The 21,457-nt window shown below is 36.6% G+C and overlaps 1 protein-coding gene across 1 annotated transcript; it reads right to left on the reverse strand.

The window, feature by feature from the left end:
- Positions 1–1,154: 1,154 nt before the first annotated feature.
- On the reverse strand, positions 1,155–19,046 carry LOC111383084 (serine/threonine-protein phosphatase BSL3-like). Its single transcript, XM_023007153.1, is given in 22 exon segments — positions 1,155–1,790; positions 2,070–2,173; positions 2,294–2,433; positions 2,521–2,656; positions 8,324–8,399; positions 8,483–8,682; positions 8,761–8,859; positions 8,956–9,040; positions 10,046–10,284; positions 10,781–10,951; positions 11,050–11,287; positions 12,165–12,438; positions 12,901–13,065; positions 13,204–13,285; positions 13,405–13,506; positions 14,428–14,497; positions 16,731–16,830; positions 16,908–17,002; positions 17,133–17,212; positions 17,327–17,405; positions 17,528–17,588; positions 18,378–19,046. Coding segments are annotated over 21 exon segments (2,982 nt in total). The 5' UTR covers positions 18,784–19,046; the 3' UTR covers positions 1,155–1,790; positions 2,070–2,089.
- Between the last annotated feature and the right edge of the window lie 2,411 nt (positions 19,047–21,457).

The raw sequence follows: 21,457 nt of genomic DNA on the forward strand, positions 1-21,457 counted from the left end.
ACATTATATGTGTATATCAAAAAAATTTCAACCACACAGTCTCCTGAAAGTCACTATTTAAAACCTTTTTTCTATAATAATAGTTGTCAAACAGGCTCTTTATTATACACTTTATTTTCGAAATTGGAAAGTAATGTAATCATTCTCAATTTGCAAATATTTGGATGAAATTAAAATTGATGAAAAACATTCATCTATGTTTGGCTAAGTTTATAAACGACGAGTAAATAACTCTTTGTTCATACATTTCGTGAGAATCAATTTCGATGGAACTAACAATGGAGTAAGACATACAAAGCAAATTAAGTTGGACAAAGCACGTGTGGGTACAAAACTTCACTACGTTTCGATCAATTGACCCAATCATAATTTGCATGCTGCAACATCTTGCTTGCAATTGTCCTCCTTTCGATCGATTAGCTAAAAATTTGGCCAAAATGATATACCCCAGAGAAAAATGACGTCGAAGGAAGGACATGCCAAGGACGAAACTGCTTGACATGCTGACCAATTGGCCTAGACATAATGCGCATGTTGCAATGTAGTTCTTGCAATTGCCCTCCATTGAACTGTTATCCACCCATCATTTACATCTATTTTATAATTTAAATTGTTTACGAACACTTTCCAACCAAATTTTAATTTGTTTAATCACGAAATAGGTGAAGCACTTCTATTTTTTAGAATCAAGATCAATCTCAGTGTTCGCTCCACATGGGCTCACGTCTTATTATCGAGCTCGTCTTTGTTGGGTAAGATCCAAAGTCATTAGTTGTCAGCCTGATTAGCTTTACCAAGGTCCACCCTCTCAAGCTTGATCCTTCACATGACTAGTGTATTCTTGAGCTCGGATTAAAGATTTTCGACCAAGATGAGACCGTTTGACAATAAACATTCACATAACTCATCACTGGTGTTGTAGGTAAGGGTCGCTTACACCGAAGAAGAACCACAACATTGACCATCACGACCCAAGATAGCCAGAATAGTACTTAGCATGTGCCAAGTGTGGGCCGCGTTGGGTCCAGCACAGCTGCACTAGTCCATTTGAATCTCAATCTAGAATCATACACACCAGCGCGCACACTGTGCCTGGCACGACGTGTTCTAACACGTAGGCAAATATTTAGAAGTAGAAAAATAAGACAATGGACTTGATCAGATAATCATGCACACAAGCAGCCACCAACACGATGGTTGAATCCACTCTACTATCTAAATTTCGTGTCTCTGTACACGATAAAGACACACTAGTGCACCGGAGATGACTAATGACACCAGCTACTAATCCTAACACAAAATGACTTCTCATCTTTTCACAGAAAGGTTGTATCGAATAGAGTAGAAACAAAAATTACACAGCGATACCCTCTATTATACACACATCCAAGAAGATTTCAAAATCATATATTCCACCAAGAACTATACAGACCGGACCTTGAGTCCTCTTAAAACATAAATAAAAATAATATACCAACCTGAGAAACGAAAAGAAAGAAATTAAAAGAAATACCCAACCACTTGCACGGGGAAGAAATGACGAAAAGCTGCAACTTTTATCTGAAGCTCATGTAAATGGTACAACTTTCACCATCCCTGACAAACAGCTTTCAGCACAACAAATGAAGTAGGCAACTCATTGCATGCAAAATGGTGCTCGGACGAACTAGTGTATTCTTTTAATGGCCGATCAAGAATGTGTATGATAGCACGGGTTCAAAGCCTTGCAATTTCCATAAGCAATACAAATCGGAGAATCCTCCACATGAAGTCTTGCTATGTACAAATCACTGCAAATTTCAGGTGTTAGCAAGAGCCTCGAAGAAGTGTAACACTCATGAGCGTGTTTGGCTAAGCTTAAAAGGTTCGCTTGTAAATAAATAAGTCAATTTTAAAATAAATAATTTGTGTTAATTGATCAAAAGTTAAAATAAGTTACCAATTTTGATAAGACTTACTTTCAAAATAAGCAACTTTTTTAACTTAAAAATAAGAAAAAGGTAATTTATCCATGCACGGTTGGAAAAAAATGTTAAACTTTACTTATTTTTAAGCTTAGCTAGACATACTCTGTATCTGGAATCATAATCTAAATCATAGCAAGTGAACCTCGGTCATTAGCAACTTGAGGACGTCCTCTGGTTGGCGTAGGTGGTCTGTTAGCATTAAGCTCCTAATTTTACAACAAAAAGTAAAAATAAAAAAGGCAAGATCAGTATCAGCATAATTTGAGAAGATGTTTGTTGGATAGAGGAGAATATCAGAAAATGAAAGATGGAGGTTGCAGTAGCACCTGCATCCAAGTGTCTTCCATATGGCGTTCAGGAGATGTTTCTGGAGATGAAATTGCAGGCGGCAGTGGATGAATTAGTTTTGGCACAACCACTAAATCTCGACCCAAAACCAAGATAGCACCAGCATTATTTGCAGTACCTGAACGATTTAAAATAAGAAAATTAAAGAGAATTCAAAATGAAAGCAAAATTTCAATAGTAGTTTGTGGCTGAAATTAGGTCATACCACAGTAGTTTGTGGCTGAAAAGAGAGTAATCAGATGTCCCTGAGCAAATCTTTCAAATCCATCCATCACACATTCATGTGCCCGAACGATCAATTGAAGGTCATTGTTATTACAGAATTCCATTACACGGTCAGGCTGCAAAGATAGAGAAACTTAGATGAGCTGCACAACTGCAAGAACTTAAACAAATTCTTCGTTGCACAGAATCGTCCAAGTATAATTATAAACAAAACATTGATTTGGATATAAGATGTGGAATAAGGGTAAAATAAACCAACTCATGTTCTTCATCTTCTAAACTCAATCACTTCACATTTAACCTCACTGGAATAAGGGCAAACTAAAAAACCCAACAGAAACAGTTAACCAGGGCAGACTCCACAAATCCTTTGTGAACCTGCTAAATAATATAACTTTATCACCGACTATCAGAATAATATCTTTAACCATAACTACTCAGAGGCTTCTTCAGTCCACATGAACCAAAATTAAAGAAAAAATGAAGTCTGATAAGATGACAGACCTTAGAAATTCACAAGGCATGCATTATGTGAATTTGCATTAGCTCATTCTTAAATATTCCGAGATATTTGGTGCTGATTTGAAGGATTATTGACTACCATATCTTATGAAACTATTATTGTTAACATATATATATATATTTTTTGATAGGTTATCGTTAACATATATTTTATTTCCTTGTTTATAGGATTAGAATATATTTAAGTTTGGTAGGTAGGATCATTGACATGTATTTCTGTCCTATAAATAATTGTACTCGGTTAAGACTTAATATAAGTTTCCTTCATCCCTTTTACTGTGGTCTTCTTCCTCTATCACTCTCGGCATTATGGTATCAGAGCTGAGGTATATTTGAGCAGGTGGAATGGTCAAAATGGCCATGACTGGTACACGCAGGGCCGAGGATTCAGGGCTCTCAACTGGGACAGCTGAATCGTTCCCTACAAGTGCACCCATTATACCTACTCAGATTCCTATGACCACTATACCTACTCAGATTCCTATGACCACTATCTCTGATAACTCTTCTCTTCAATTGAAGATGATATTAAGGAACCATAACTTTATTACTCTACAGCGAAGGAACGTTGGGATGCCCTCAATGTCGCCTTCTCAGACCTGGAGAATTCTGCCCAGCTATTTCAACTTCGAAATAATGCCAAAAACTTACGCCAAGGGGAGCTGGATGTCACACAATATTACAATACATTACAAAGGCTATGGCGAGATATAGAGATGTTCGTCCAGATTGATTGGGACACACCTAAGGACGCTGAAAAATACAGGAAAAGGGTAGAGAAAGAGAGAGTTTATGATTTCTTGGCTGGCCTAGTACTTGAATTGGATGAAGTAAGAGGTAGATTACCGGGTATAAAGCCTTCTCCAGCAATTGATGAAATTTTCGTTGAGGTAAGACGTGAAGCAAGTAGAAGATGGGTCATGCTTGGGGACTCTAGACAACTTACCGTGGAGAACTCGGCACTAGCTGCACACGGACAGGATACACTTAAGACGAACAGGAGAAATAATTCATGGTGTGATCATTGTAAGAGGACAAACCATTCTACTGATAGGTGTTGGGTTTTACATGGTAGACCACCGAACCGGAAACAGGTGACCCATGATGATGGAAGACAGATTCAGACTCACCGTGAGGAGCCTCAAATGCGTAATACTTCAAGTTTCCAGAGTGTTGCTGAACCTCCCACTACTCAATCCGAGAAGGTTTCGCTCTTCCTCACCAAAGCCCAACTCGAGCAACTGTATAAGATGATCACTCCAACATCCAGTACAACGCCATCCTCCAGCCTGTTGGCTGAGAAAGGTAATTATATTTCAGCATTGACGGGCAAGCAGAGTACTGAACATTGGGTCATTGACTCGGGAGCCATGGATAATATGACAGGATGTGGAAAATTGTTTCATTCTTACTCACCATGCCCAGGAAATTTTTAAGTAAAAATAGCAAATGGGTCGCTCTCCTCGATCGCTGGAATTGGAACTATTAGACTAAGTCCATCTTTGGAACTTTCATGCAATCTGCTTTCTATTAACAAATTAACCAAGGACTTGCATTGTAGTGTGAACTTTACTGAGCCACTGTGTTTGTTTCAAGACCTGATTTCGGAGGAGGATTGACAATGCAAAAAAACGTGAGAGGCTATTCTATTTTCTGGAGGCACCTACTTATAAACAAGCTCAAACTGCAAGTTGTGATCCTATCCCTAGAGAACAAGAAGTAACGTTGTGGCTTCATCGTTTCGGTCATCCTAATTTTACATATCTTAAGCATCTATTTCAATCCTTGTTTCACAATAAAGATAATTATCAATGTGATGTGTGTCAACTAGCTAAACATTCTCATTCTTCATTTCCTTCTCATGATTAAAAATCATTGTCACCCTTCGCTTTAATACATAGTGATTTATGGAGCTCTTCTAGTACTAAGAGCATTAAAGACAAACGTTGGTTCATAACTTTTACTAATAATCATACAAGGGTATGTTGGGTTTTTACCTATTAAAAGATAAGTCTGAAACTGCACAAACTTTTAAAAAATTTCACTCTATGATTCAAACCCAGTTTGATACAAGGATAAAAAATTTTCGAACCGATAATGGCCGCGAACACTTCAATCATGTCTTGGGAAACTTTCTCACTGATAAAGACATTGTACATCAAAGTTGTGTGTAAATACTCCCCAACAAAACAGTATTGCCTAAAGAAAGAACCGCCACTTACTTGAAACTGCTAAAGCATTTATATTTACCAGTAAGGTTCCAAAACATTTTCGGGGGATGCAGTCCTTACTGCATGTTACCTTATAAACAGAATGCCTACCCAGATACATAATTACACAACCCCACTAACCGTTTTGTCAAATGTCTACCCGCAAATCCAACCTATACTTTCTATACCCCTTAAAGTGTTCGATTGTACTGCATTCACTCATATCCATGATCATAAACGTACCAAGTTGGACCCTAAATCTCAAAAATGTGTATTCTTAGGCTACTCTCCAACTCAAAAAGGTTACAAATGTTACTCTTTGATTACTCAAAAATATTGCATATCTATAGATGTCACATTCTTTGAGTCCCTTCCTTATTTTTCCTAAAATTCCCCCCAGGAAGAGGAACTCAATAACAATGATAATTATGATGGAAATTTTTGGGAAATTAAACCACAGTCACGTGTGTCACCTACTCAAGATGTCCCAATTCCCACTAAAGATGTCTTAGAACATTCTCCATCCACTAATCTATATCCACTTTCTAATCTACCACATGTTGATCCCTTTGTACAAACAAGTTCAATGACATGGGGAGAACAACAATTTGCAAGACCACCAGAGCTATGTGTTTATTCAAGGAGCAAAAATCATGAAATAGTGTAACCCCTCGTAGTTCGATCGCAGAATCATGAATCTGTTTCGAATTCAGGTAATCCCTCTACCAAGCAAATTGAATCTACTAATGATTGGGATGTTCCTATAGCATTCAAAAAAGGAGTCAGATCTTGTACACAACATCCTATCTCCAACTTTATTGGATACATTCATCTGTCAAGATCAATTCGGGCCCTTATTGCTAATACGTCATCAATTGATATATCAAAGTCTATTCATAAAGCATTGTCAATTCCGATATGGAGAAAAGCAGTTGAGGAAGAAATAGTAGTCTTGAATAAAAATAGAACATGGCAGATTGTAAAGAAACCTGATAATAAGTCAACGGTTGGGTGCAAATGGGTTTTTTCTGTTAAGTACAAATCAAATGGTTCTGTGGAATGCTATAAAGCCAAGTTGGTAGCAACAGGATAGTCACAAACCTATGGAGTTGACTATCAGGAAACGTTTGCTCCAGTTGCAAAATTAAACACAGTGAGGGCCCTTCTGACACTAGCAGCAAATCTAGACTTGCATCTTCAACAACTAGATGTAAAATATGCTTTCCTGAATGGGGTCTTGGAAGAAGAAGTATATATAGAGCTTCCTCTTGAGTTTGATGAAGCTAAGATCCAAGGAAAGGTCTACAAACTAGAAAAATCCTTATATGGGCTAAAGTAATCTCCAAGAGCTTGGTTTGGTAGGTTCATGAAAGCTGAATGTCAACTAGGATACATATAGGCCCAGTCTGATCATACACTATTCTACAGATGCTTAGGTGGTAAAATCACCATTCTGATAGTCTATGTAGATGACATGGTCCTGACAGGTGATAACTATGAAGAATTGAGAGATTGAAGAAAGCTCCTTCGACCGAATTCGAAATAAAAGACGTAGGTCCTTTGAGATACTTTCTTGGACTAGAGTTCGCTAGGAACAGGTAAGGAATCTCTATCTCACAGAGAAAGTATGTCTTGGATCTTTCAAGAGAAATGGGAATACTGGGAAGTAAGCCAGCTGATGTACCTATAAACCCCAATCACAAACTAGGAGATTGCTCAGGAAGTACACCTATTGATAAAGAAAGATATCAGCGTCTAGTGGGTAAACTCATCTATTTGTCACACACCAGATGACATAACCTTTGCAGTTAGTGTTGTAAGTCAATTCATGCATGCCCCATTTAAGGAGCATATGGAAGCTGTTTATCATATTTTGATATATTTAAAAGGGACTCTTGGAATTGGACTTTTCTTCAAAAAGATCTATTAAAACCTTTGCCGATGTTGATTGGCAAGATCCCTAATGGACAGAAGATCTACAGCTGGCTATTATACCTTTTGTAGGGAAATCTAGTCACTTGGAGAAGTAAGAAGCAATCAGTTGCGGTCAGGAATAGTGCAAAGGCTGAATTCAAAGCCCTAGCATATGGAATTTGTGAAATAATGTGGTTGAAGCTACTGTTAGATGAACTTGGTATCCAGGAGATAAGCCCATGGAAGTGTACTGTGATATTGCAATGTCACGTAATCCCGTTCATCATGACAGAACTAAACACGTATAGGTGGATAGACATTTCATCAGAAAGAAGATAGAGAATGGAACTATATGCTTGATGTATGTGCCTTCACCTGGACAGGTTGCGAACTTATTGACAAAGGGACTGTTTAAACCTGTGTTTGAGAAAATGTTGGACAAGCTTGGATTATTTAACTTGTATCATCCAGCTTGAGGGGTAGTATTGAGGATTCCGAGATATTTGGCGCTGATTTGAAGGATTATTAACTACCATATCTTATGAAACTATTATTGTTAACATATATTTTATTTCCTTGTTTATAGGATTAGAATATATTTAAGTTTGGTAGGTAGGATTATTCATATGTATTTCTGTCCTATAAATAATTGTACTCATTTAAGACTTAATACAAGTTTCCTTCATCCATTTTAAAGTAGTCTTCTACCTCTATCACTCTCGGCATTACTCACATTAGCTCTTTCAATTGCTTTCTCATAGTTGTTCAAGTTGCAAAGTTTTTAGCTGCTCCTTTACTTTGGCAAGTGATCACCAATTTTTTAAATAAAAAAGAAAAAAACAATAAAAGCTAGGACATAGACTTGTTCTTGACTAAAACAAGCACAACCCTTCAGCAACAAGAGCAGACCCTATTTGCAGACTAAGAAAGTGCAAATTTGTACCTAATTAAAATGAACATCATTAACATTAACCCCTACGTCCCCCAAAATGCACGCATGCACACACAGGAAAATCAGGATAGAAAAGATCAATTTTATTTCAACAAATCAACGGGCCAAACAATGAAACAGTCATCATCCTAAAGAGAGAATCAAAACTGAAGAAGTCGAAAACAGATTATGAGAGAAATGCCCACCCCAAAGGTAACCAAGCCAGGACCCCTTGCATTTGGTCGTAAACCTTCTACACTGTCGTTTTCTGTGGGATCAGACCTACATTGAAATATTCGAGTGTAAGAACAGAAATTGGGAAAATTAGAAGAATGAAAATAAAGAGAGAACAGACATGCACTAACCACAACAAGTCCATAAGAACAATTGATCCTGCTTCCATAGTAATTGGACGCTGAATATTCTCAATTTGTTCTACATGGTTGATTGATCTTCCAATACCACCATGCATACATAGAATTTTTTTCTCTATCAATGCTGCCAGAGGAAGCCAGTTGAACAATCTGTTTATACGATGCCATGCCCAGATTCCATCCCTCTCACCCTATTCAAGGCATCATTATAAGGTCCCTACATTTTTCAGAATAGAAAAGCACGAGTAGTAAAACTGATGATAATTTACCATGCGTTCAATGCACTCAATTCGAAAGCCAAAAAGAGCATTGATGTCTGCAGCTTCATGATTACCACGAATTAAATGTATTTGGTGAGGATGCTCAACCTACACATGCATTTATTCGGATGAAGATGCATTAGATCACTTCAGAATCAATGAAGGGAAAAGAAATGATAAGACTGTATTGACAGACAGGAGTACCTTCATAGCTAGTAGAAGAGTTATGGTTTCCAAGCTGTGCTGGCCACGATCAACATAATCCCCCAAGAATAGATAATCAATGTACCTGATAGTCATGTACAAAATTAGCATCACATTGAAGGTGAAGAGACTTTAAAATCAATGTAGTTCAATTAAAACAATAACATAGTTAAAGTCAATCTAAGCAACTTCTTGTGTAAATCAATAAAAAGAGGGGCAACGGGGCATAGATGCATATGATCCAAGGAGGTATATAATCTACTCTCTCAGTAGATAGTTTAGAACATGGACACTTTAATGGCAAAAGAGACTAAAATTATATTTGAATAGCTCAAACTTCAATGAAAAGTGAGTGTGTCATTCTTTAGAATTGCATCTTAAGGTGGCAACAACAGATAGACAACAGTCAGAATAGAAAGCCAAAATCAGGGAAGACAAAAATAAGCCTTAAATCTGCAAACATAATATAAACGCTCACCCAGGATGAATTCGAAAGAAGGAAATATAATAACAGAAGCCAAATTTTGGGGGTAATATAAGCTAAATTTCTTTGAAAGACCTCCCGTGCCAGAGTCCAAATCAGTTAGAAAGCCTTAAATCCAATTTATTAACATCCATATTCTTATTTCCGGGCACCCCTCTATGATGCAAAGCAATGAGCCTTTTGACTAAGAAAGCAAGTGCCGCATGACCCCAAGTAACAGGAGATGCAGCTGCCATAAGTCTCAAGCAAGTTTGCAGTGCCGCAACAAATGATATAATGGTTCTTCAAGTACAAACCACCAGATTACCATTATGGACAAACTACCAGTTACCACCTAAGATAACTACAAGGTTTAGGACAGCAACATACACAAAATTCCCAACTGGGAATGATTAGCATATCTGGTGGAACATGCAATGAACAATAGAATCATGCAACTTCTATGACGGCTTTATTAACTGTGTGGTCAGTTAAGCATTTATTGACAATACTGGACCATCAAACGGAAGTAGCAACATATGAGGCATCATGGATGCTAGCATGAAAAATTGAACTGTCTCACAGCATAAGCATTTGGTAGAAGGATGCTATAGGTTGAAAACTTACGCTATATCCCCAGCAGTTGAAGGGGATCCATACTCATCAAAAAGGCGCATAAGATCCCCAAATTGCCCATGCAAATCACCAAATATCTTAATAGGAGCCCTGAGCTGTAGTACACTAGGTTCACTGGCAAATATTCTCTCAGCACTGTCACAAAGATCTGCTATCTCATTGCAATCCAAGAAAAACTGTCTGCGAACTGGAGGCTTCCAACCACGAGGTCTCAGAAGATGAGCAATCACCTGGGAATGCAGAAGACTGGCCATGAGGCTACAACTTCAAAATAACCAATTTACAATAAGCAACATTAAATAAAATGGTCTCATCACGATAGACAAATAGTCAGAACAATTAGATTAATTACCTATAGATTATTGTTTGCTTGGTTACAAACTTACCGAAAAAAATATATAAAACAAATAAGTTTTATAGCTTAGAAATATAACCATTTGATTAAAATACCATACATTCAGGGATTGTGATTTCTACTTTTAGTATGTGTAAAGCACTTGATTTCGTCATGGCAAAGTTCAAATTGGCAAACCTCCAGTGGACAATAGAATGCAAGAAGAAAGCAGAAGCATGCAATTCTATTCAATTTGACTAAAGCACATAGCATGTCATTAGCAATTCGCTCCGGGAATCACTGATGTTCTTCTATGTAATAACAAAGTTATAAAACTGCACAAGAATTGTACTTGATAAAGTTTACTGTGTTCTGGAGAAGGAAAGGAGTACCTTCTTGGGTACACTGTTAATAGACATTTGTCGATCTAAAAGTTTCCTAGCAGCTGTTGTACTTTCTGGAGTACCGTAACTGACTCGTCTGCCTTCGTTTTCAAACTGATCGATTGAAAGCTGTCTGACCATGCCACCTAAAGCCCCACCAGTTTCTGCAGCCACAACGACCTGCAAATGTATTGATGGCATATAATGACACAAATATACAACTTTGATATGACTGAAAATGAAATTTACTTAATTTTGTTGTTTATTCTGATACTAACAGCACGGTGATGAAGCCGAACTCCAGCTGAAGCAGGACTGTCTGATACTGCAGGATCAGGCTTAATCAAAGTAGTTATCTGTTTTCCGCTAGGGGTTGCCTCGGCCCCACGGTCTCTATCGGGCAGCTCAATTTCCTCATTGACTTGCCTAGCTTTAACAGCAGCTAACGTAGCAGTAATTGCCTCGGCTTCTGCTGCTGCAGCCTCAACTAAGTAATCAATACCTTTGCTCAGTCTTCTGCAAAACATACGGATTTAACATCTGAATGTTAAGCAACTGAAAAGCGAAGGGCTTGTTTGGTTTGTGTTTTAGTTTTCAGGTTTCAGCTTTTAATTCATTTTCATTTTTCTGTTTTGAGCATCCGTTTTTATGATTTTTAAAAGCATGTTTGCTTTGTCTTCTTTAAAAATTATTTCTCAAAACAGAAAACTAGAAAACACATTTGAAATTCGATTATTCGATAAAAATAAAACAACTTTATGTTAAAATATTATCAAGTAATATATACATTTTAGAGTTAGTGAATCTTACAATATTTTTTTCTCGCTACAAAAGTAAAATAAAAATAATTATAAATTGAGTTCAAAATATAGGGAATAAAAATAAAAATTAATGACTTGCATTGAGAATAATTTTATGTGTTCATTTAAATATTATTTTAGAAGTTTTACGTAAATAGTCATTAAGAGCTTGAATTATTTTTTATAATTTATTTCTTAGAAATTTTATTGTTTATTTTTGGAATTTTTTTAGATTCTTTTTTTAGAATTTTAGATTTTATTTTTTCATTTTTTTAAAATTTTTTTAGAAGTTATCAATTTTATTTATTTATTTATTTTTTAAAAATTTATTAAACTCTTGTTTTCTATATTTCGAATGTTTTCAGAATTTTCACTGAAAACATCAAAAATGCATTTTGAATATTGTATTATAAGTTTAACCTTGTTTTTCAAAATGCATTTTTAGAAATATCAAACCAAACATGTTTTCAATGTTTTGCGAAACTGAAAATTAAAAACAGCTAGAAAACAACAAACCAAACGCATTCAAAATCACTAAGCGATTTATAAACCACAAAACATAAACCTATACAAGTATTTAGTAGCAAGCTTACCGAGAACCTTGAAGCATTGCATTTTCTGTGCTTATGTCTGTATGCACATCACCATTTACAGGCGGAGCAACAGGACTGCCTACCACAACTGCACCATCAACACTTGTATCAGGCACCAATGACCTTGTTCTATCATCTGCAAAACCATATTTACCCAGTAACCTCCCTTGCTGCACATTTGATGCAGCAGCATGAGAAGCTGCATTAGTTGTTTCAGCAGCAGCAAGGTCTTCCGCGACAAGGAGGTCATCAAGCAATACCCCTGTGGCAACGCATAACAACAGAAGATACACTTTGAGAAAGCTAAACCAATTTTAGAAATAAAAAATAAGAGAGAGAGAGAGAGAGAGAGAGATTGGGGGTGGGGGGGGGGGGGGGGTAATATATGATCTAGACCCCTAAAGTACGTATGCAACAGAAATCTTTAAAAAAAGTGACATTCATCATTAGTATTTTCATGTTGGAAACAGAAATAGGTTATATAGTAAGGCAGGGCTACAGAAGACACAAACATATGTAGGAAGTTGACTTATTTAACATAACCAAAGAAAGATGTTCCAGAAGATGGCCTTGGATAACAGCAGATCACAGTCTAAACCAACTTTTCAGCATGCCATTAGTAGGAGGCAAGACAAATAACAATCTGGCTGCTGTCTTTCCTTTTAAGTTAATCTTCAAAAAATGCTCAATTCTACACAATCTCAAAAAACTTGGCTATCAATTAACCGTGTAAAAACACCAAAAACATACTACAAGTGTATAGCATCATCCTAACAAGCCAACAAATATATTATCAAGGTTCCAAACTTGTGATCATACCTATCAGCACTGTATCTGCCACTCCTCACACTCGTAACAACAGACTTTGTATCACACCAAACTCCTGCTGCAGTATCCAGAACTGCACAGAAAAAGGAACATGCAGATATTATCGTAATATTGATGTAATGCACATCTTCTTCTAGGACAACTCAAAATTTTTGTAGATGAAAGGGAGAAAGGAGAAAATCTTTATAAAAACATAAATAAAGAACATTACCAGCCACACTTGATGAGTCTTCTACCATGCGTCCACCTCCAAGTGCACCACCAGATACATGAAGACGTGCATTAACAAAAACCTAGAAATCCCAGTATATAACTATAAGTTTTAGCCACAGAGAGAAGAATTCTTTGATTTTTATTTAGTCCTATACGCAGATGAAGTTTGTCATGATGAGTGATTAATAAAAGAACTCACCGCTGCATGTTGATATCTGGGAGATGGTGAGACACCAGGGGCAATGGCCCATTCCCACCGACCATCTCTATGTTTGGCAAGCCCATGTGCACTTGCCAGCGGCTGCATAAGAACATTTGAACAGAATGGGTCAACAAAGGACCGTAGACAAAGTGTTGACTGATCGTTTCTTCTGTTAATTGTCATCTTCATTGTTATCCAGTTTACCGAAAATTTTTCCAAACATTAGAGGTGTCACAAGAACAACCTTTCCAGGTAATTTATGCACGAGTGTCAGTGTTTGCAAGTGCTTGTACTTTTATAATTAGGGAAAGAGTGTCTAAACTGCTAAAGTTAATACTTAACTATCGCCTTCGCAACAAACTCAGTGCTCTATTCTGCTATTGCTATAACTATACTAAATTTTGTAATTGTCATATACTACTTTTAGCTTTCAATTGAATCCATAAATACTAACAAATATAAAAGCAAAGATCTAAGCTAAAGCAACTGAACAGCTGGATCCTGAAGAACAATTATTGCTCATTATTACCCTTCCAAGCAATCAAATAAAAGCTTCTTAAGGAACACGTGAAAATGAGGTGAATTTCAGAATAAAACGAGGTTGACATTAAGGCCCATCAAGTTCAGCATTAACCAGTGACACCTAAAATAGATCCACTAATCGTAATGCATGAAAAGAAAAATATTCATGAGAGAAGCATAGACAGAAAACGTTAGCTGGGCACCACACTCCCCCTCTCCGATAATTACATAGTCAACAGAAATGAGTGTACATCTACATACATTTTACACACATAAAAAAGAAAAAAGAAACTAGTGTTCCCTCTTCATTTAAATAGGCCAAATTTAGGACTTAAGGCACTAGATAGGAAGGAATATTGTACCCCATGATAAATTAGCAAATAGAAACATCAAATGAAGAGGAAAATGTAAAGAATCACACATTCAAAAGCAACCTAAATAAAGCAAGGACAAGTGAATCCAGGTATATGACATGAAAATTTCAGAAATCATACTAACCACGCTACTTGCATCCCTCCCTCCACATAAAAGAAGAAGACCATCGGAGCGTGCACTTGCAGTTGCATACCTGGGAAAGGTGATGGGCAAGCAAAATATCAAGATAACTTCACTTTGTAAAAACACAGACAAGATTTTCATAGTATAATCATTGAAAATTAGAAGACTACTAATGAAGATGGTGAATGTGCACATCAACCACTTCAATATAATTTTTCTATTTTGAAAGTCGATGTAGAGACGAAGTACCATGAAGGAACAAAGTCAGCCAATGGTACATTAAAAAAGATTCAGCATTTAACAACCGCATAAAGAAGCCAACTTGGTGCCAAGCTTGGTCAATCTAATATTTTATTTTTCTACCACGTCAAATAGAACCAGTTATGAGCCCATAAAAGTTTTCCAACCTAGCAAAGCATAAAAAGACCCGAGGATTGCTCCCTAAAAGACAACACAGTTTCAAATACACGACCTAAATACTTGTACTACTAAAAATTTAAAACAATTCATGTGAAATCCTGAAATTTTAATTCTAAAAATCCACAAACTATCTATTTTCACCACATATAAAACCACCAGTATATTCAAGGATGCAAGCATCGCACGTATACATGTACATTCCACTTTTATTAATTTTTATAAAGTAAATCTAGTACTTACAACAGAAAATGGTGGAAGTGATCATGTTAAATGTAAATACAACTATAAGTCAACAGCAGAGGACTAAAATGGGTTCACTATTTTTTCTTACTACTTTTTACGTTGTAAAATACAGAGAAAAGCAAAAAACAGATCGTATTGGCTGACAATTGTGAGCTCATGATACACGTAATAAAAAAAGGTAGTGTTGATCTCGTTAAATGTTTATTTATTTGAAAAGAAGCAAAACATCATTAGATCTTTCATACAAATCAGAAGAGCATCAATTCCCACAAAAACATACAAGTTACTTCCCCATAGAACATGCTTTGTCCAGAAATATGCATATGCTGTTATTGTGTTTCTAGGTAACATCGCTAACTGATTTAGGCCTAACTAGCTGCAAATATGAAAACCCTTTATTGACTAGATAACTGAACGCCAAAGGGAGAATATATAAAATTGATTTGGCATGTAGATGAAGTAGACCACATAATGAGAAGCTCAAACCGTTACAAACCAAAGATTCAGTTTAATGCCTTTATCCAGACCGCCAAAAAATTTATAATCCCATCATATTCCAAAAACAGAAACAGAAATCCATTCAAATGCTAAGTTGTGAGATAAAGGCTGATTTCATAAGATGATCCGTTTAGCAAGATATTAAATCCAGTTAACTTCCACTGATATTTCTGTTTCTGTAGTTTGCTTTCTTCTCTTGATTAAACAGACTTTCACTGTAGTGTTCGAGTAGATACTGTTACTTTCTCTCAAAAAAGAAAAATGAGTTACTACATGCTCTAAGGTTGAAAATATCATTAAAATCTTAAAAAATTGGAGTTCTTTAATTCCAAGAAATTAGGAATTGAATTCATTTCGAATTTTCTCAAATTAGCTTCGGCTATTTCAAGAGTATGCTGAGCTTCTTATGGATCCATGTCACTACCCTTATTTTCTTGTCTTTTTGTTTGCTCTTTTGCATACTCTACAATTTTGAATGTTGACCCCTTCCCTACCCAATTTATAAAAAATTCGTTTAATTGGCCCAAAGATATCAAAAGAAAAAAGAAGGGATTAATCCAAGCATTGGATCTTCTGTCTCATCTTAATTAAGAGGGGTCATGAAAAGAACAAGTTCATAATCTCGATCCTCGCTGGTAGATTTAAAAAACCTCGCGCATTGACTTGGGTTACAGGTGTGGTTCTAGGGGTAACTATATATTTATAATACAGGTGTGGTGATCAGTTGGACCTTTGATTATTGATTTAGATTGTATCTACACACCCTTTAATTTGAATATTTAGAATTTTTATATTTTCTTCGGGTTGGTAACTATCCATGACAACAGAAAATTTGCAAACTACAATCAAACATGTAAGCAAATTCTCTAATATATATTTACACAGGAAAAAATGGTAAATTCGTCCAAGTGTTCTCCCAATTGACTTTATGCTCTCCTCAGTGATCTAAAATTCAGAAGTAATAATAGAAGACAAAGGATAAAAAAAATAATAATAATAAAATAAATAAAATAAAATAAAATTCCGACAACTTTAATGAAATTATATGCAGATAATGTAGTGGAAGAAAAAGGGAATGCTGCCTAAACAGAGAAGCAGAAAGACCTAGTGCTAAGGTTAAAGAGAAATAAGCAGAGACTTACATGCATGGAGGTGGACCTTCACCTTCTGGTTCCAGTTTTCGCCATTCATATGGCTTGGCAGCAGTGTCCAATGCCCATACGTCAGCTAAAGCACGTTTTCCTAGAGATCATGCACAAAATTATTGCTATCTGAATCTAGAAAACGGTACAAGGGAAGATATGGAGCATTATACTGACCATCATTTCCACCAATTGCCATGAGATATCTTTGACCCACCAAAGCCATGACGTGCCCATAGCGTGGCCCTGGTCCAGGACCTTGGACAGCAACCCTAAAAGAAGATATTAATAAAGATGTGCATGCATTTATTAAAGCAAGATGCACATTTCATGTATTTATTAATGCATTTCATGCATTTGTCTCCAAAATATGCATATGCTTGCTATTCCAAAGAGGCTAACCTATGCCATCGCGGCCTTTGTTGTGTGAGGTCCAGAACATGAAGATCTTCTGCGGACAAACCGGCCGGACCAATCCCACCCTGTGAAGGACAAGAGCATTGAAATATCATAAATGAAAAATAAAAATAAAATAAAATAAATTATTAGAAGAAAATACAATGGAAATTCTCAATACAATCCACCTGTCAACAAACCTGAATAACAACCATAGTACCCACAGCAGTTGCCACGTGAGCAGCCCTTGGTGTAGGTGACTCTCCAATTGGGGTAAGTCTACATAGTAAATTAAAGCACGGAAGCTAGTTACAAAAAATTCAAAAAACTAAGATACGTAACCACTACACCAGAAAATAGATTACGAGTTCTAATGAGATAAATTATCAACTGAAGCTCACCGAGACCATTTATTCGTCAATACATCATAAGAATGCACATCTGCAGTAGCCCCAGCAAGCCCTGTAATTAAAAACATTCTCAAACATCATAGATATATAATGAGTTTAAGTTCAATTTCAACTATTAACTTAAAACAGTTAGGCACAGCTTTTCAATAAGTTTAATGAGCATTCCCTAGAATTACAATCCGCCAAAAGACACGCTCCACTCAATTGGAGAAACCATCATCCTAAGTAATGACTTTGATTCCTATTTTATTTTCCAGCAATAATTAAAAGGGTGATCCACTTTCTATGATTTCACTAGAATTTCAACCAAAAAAAGCTGCTCTTCAGCACAGATAAACCATGAAATCCCTCAATATCTTGAACTCCTACAAGTCAATATTAAGGGATAGATAAGAATTCACTTTTCACAAATTTCAAACTTGAAATCAGATAAACACTATCTCAAAAACCTCAAACAATTTAAGCTAGAATCTTAAACTGTACCAGTAAATGTACTCCCATCCTCATCTCAACTTTCTTTGTACATGTAACTACTTGAACAATTAAAACAACACCTCACCTAAACTCCAACTTTACTACATAATAACTTTGCGTGCACACTACAAAAGCAAAGTGTGTGTAACCCAAAATCCAAGAATTCCAAGCAAAAGCATCCAAATTTAGGCACTTCACTTAATCCATTTCAACTGTAAGATACCAAAAATGTTATTTCAATCAACTCTACATAACTAAACTGACAATTCAATTAATAAATCATTTTTCTACATCACAATCAGAATTAACTAAATCAAAAATCTCAAAAAGAAAATGGAGAGGATTTCAAAATTTGAAAGAAACATACGAATTCCAGCACTTCCAGCAGAGTAAGGAGTTCCTGAGGCCCCGGAATTCCCTTCAAGGGCCGTGGCTCCACCAAACAGAATCAATCTCGGCCCAATATATCCAGGACTACCCTCCTCCCCAACTGGCTGGACAGCAGTCAACGTGTGGCCACACCTCGGCCCCGGCCCATCCTCCTTCTGCTCAATTATCGCATTCACCAAGCTGTAAGTCGGCGCGCACCGCGGCCCTACCACCACCGCTCCACCGCCACTGTTACTAGTACTATTTCTATTATCACTATTATTAATACTGTGCTGATCAGACGGAGATTGGGATTCGGCAGGCTGGTCAGGACCGTTGGCTGTATTAGTCTGGGCCGATGGATCGTGATCGGGCTCACCACTCATAGCCGAATCCACTTCCATCACTAACTTGAAACGCCAATTCTTAACCTCTAAAAAGTAAGATCAAAGCTCGAATTCTCAACGATTCGTCATTTTCCAAAAGCCCTAGCTTTAATCCTTCAATTTCTGCACAAAATGAACGGGAACACCAAATTGACGGCCAATCAGAACGCGCACTTTCTCTCGCTAGAGCAATTTTCTCTCTCTCTATAGATTCAAATGAACTGTGAGCTCTCTCTTCTCCCTCTACGGAAAGAAAGGTGGAGAGAGAAATTATTTTATTTTTCTCTTTCGTATTTTATTTTCTGTATTTATATAAGTTTTAGTGCGTGTACGGCTGAAGAGACCCCGACAAGTACCGTAACTTAAACTCAAAAGACGGCGGCATGACAAAATTTTAGTAGTGGCAAATCAGTAAATTACACTAAGGTATAAAAAAAAAAAAAAAAAAAAGGTTGAACCCCAACCTTAAGGGCCCCCACCGACCCTGCCCTGAGCCGTCGTGGAGGAGGTAAATCGCAGGATGTGCCTCCCAGGAGCTAGGGTGGAGAGCACGCGGATAGGCTAAGGCTGTTACCCATATGGTAACTCCCGCTTGCAACAAAGTCAATTTCACCTTGTAGGGAATCGAACTCTGCACACTGCCGCGCTGAGCCCTATCCGCCCTCCCCTTTGCCACTGGGAGATATGCCCTGGGGGCTAGACTAAGGTATAACTTTTAAAGAATGTTGTACACCATTGAACGCTTGTACACTTCAATCTTATTCAGCTCAACGTATAAAAATTTATCGATAATGTCAAATATTTCTGAAAAGACAAAAGTAAACACATTTTACTTTTATTTTATTATTGAAGCAGAATAGTCAAGTTCGATGTTGCACTGGGCTTCAAATTTCGAAAACATCAAGGGCTTTTAAAATATCACAACTAATATAAATATGTTTTGTAGTGATTATTTGAATTGATTTTAGAAAAATGGGTCATAACTGTGAGTGAAGATGTTAAAAATGACGATTAGAATAGTAAAATAACGATCAAGAAATTAATTTTTTGGAGTGAAGAATTACTACCTAACGAGAGCTATGGTTTTACCTTTTTTCAAAATTTTAAAAATTATTGTGGTTGATATGTTCTGATACATTCTATTTTGTCAAAAATCATGAATCGGTAAATAATCCTATGCAACTCCATTAAAATTACAACTCCAGTCTAAATGGCACTAGATGATAAGTTGAATAAAATGTGAAATTAAATAATTTATTTAATTTCACCTATCATTTAATGTCCTATTAATACCATCTAAACTAGGGTTATAACCTCAATGGAATTAAATAGCATCACTCTTTTTTATATACGTATGAGATCATTTCCTTATTTTAAGGTGATGGAGACCATTGAATAGAATAAAGACTCGATTAAGATGATATCACTTCAATTGTATTAGGGGTGGTGGCGATCAAATCAAGCTCAACTCATGTTCAAATCCTATGCTCGGCTCAGCCTCTGGTTTCTGAGTCCATAAACATAGTCAAGTCGACTTGACTAATTTTTTTTCAAAATTAACAAAATAAGTCTAAAACTGAACAATTTCTTTTAAAAAATTAATAAAGTCAAAAAAGAAAGAACCCATCTTGAAGGCCTCGCTTGGCTCATAGAGAAAGGTGAGATCGACTCAATCAATGATTCGCCTCAATATAAGCCCAAATCGCCCATAACTCGACCTGGAGGCAGCTCGACTTGTTTCCCACTTTTATTACAACTTTTTTTTTTTCTCAACTCATTTTATATTTTTGAGATATTTTATTCTAATAGAAAAGGTCTTTTGGGAGTGGGTTGAGTGGGGTTGGAGATATGAAAATGACCTGGCCTGACAAACACGCATGGGGTTGGGAGCTGGCTTTGGATAGATATTATACTATAAAATAAGGGAAAATTGCAGCCGAGGTATCAAATCTTTCGTTTATTAACAGACTTTGTCCAAACCTTTCGTTTGTGCCACTGGAGGTACCAAACCTTTCAAAAATCTGCACCTGAAATCCAAATGGATGGAAACCGTCCATTTGACCGTTAGTTGACCAATAAAATTAAACATTAACCAATTTTTGACCAATTGAAAAGGGTAAAAAGGTAAAAATTACTTAACCCTATAATAAAATAATTAAAATAAATAACTAAAAAAAAATACTATTCATTCCCTTCTTCACCCATCCCACCTCTACCCGCACGCCACCCTACCCCCCACCCCATCCAAACCAAAATAGAAATTAAACAGCCGCCTTCTTCTTCAACCTCCTCACCCCATCGCACCCCACGCCACCCCACCCCGCAGTGGTGCGATTGTTTTGGGTTGGGGTTGATAGGGCAAAAACCCTCGAGTTCTAAGTCTTGACACCGTCTACACTATATGAAAATTGTTCGCATACTAGCCTTTAAACGAAAACGTGAATCTTGATTGCATATGAGACGTTCCTGGCAAAGATGTGATTTAAATAAATAAAGATTCAACCCGAACATATTGCAAAATTTAATTCCAAAATCTAGCCTAAAATAAAGCGAAGACCCATATTTTATTGGGTGGGAAGGAATTGACAAAAATTCTGGCAAAATTTTATACCTCTTTCTAGTTCTTTCACAACAACGTGAAGTTTCAAAACTCGGCTTTGTGCATTCTTAATCCTTTTGATGGTGGGTCTGA

Source organism: Olea europaea, unplaced genomic scaffold (genome assembly GCF_002742605.1).
Source record: "Olea europaea var. sylvestris unplaced genomic scaffold, O_europaea_v1 scaffold261, whole genome shotgun sequence".
In the NCBI taxonomy this organism is placed as follows: Eukaryota; Viridiplantae; Streptophyta; class Magnoliopsida; order Lamiales; family Oleaceae; genus Olea; species Olea europaea.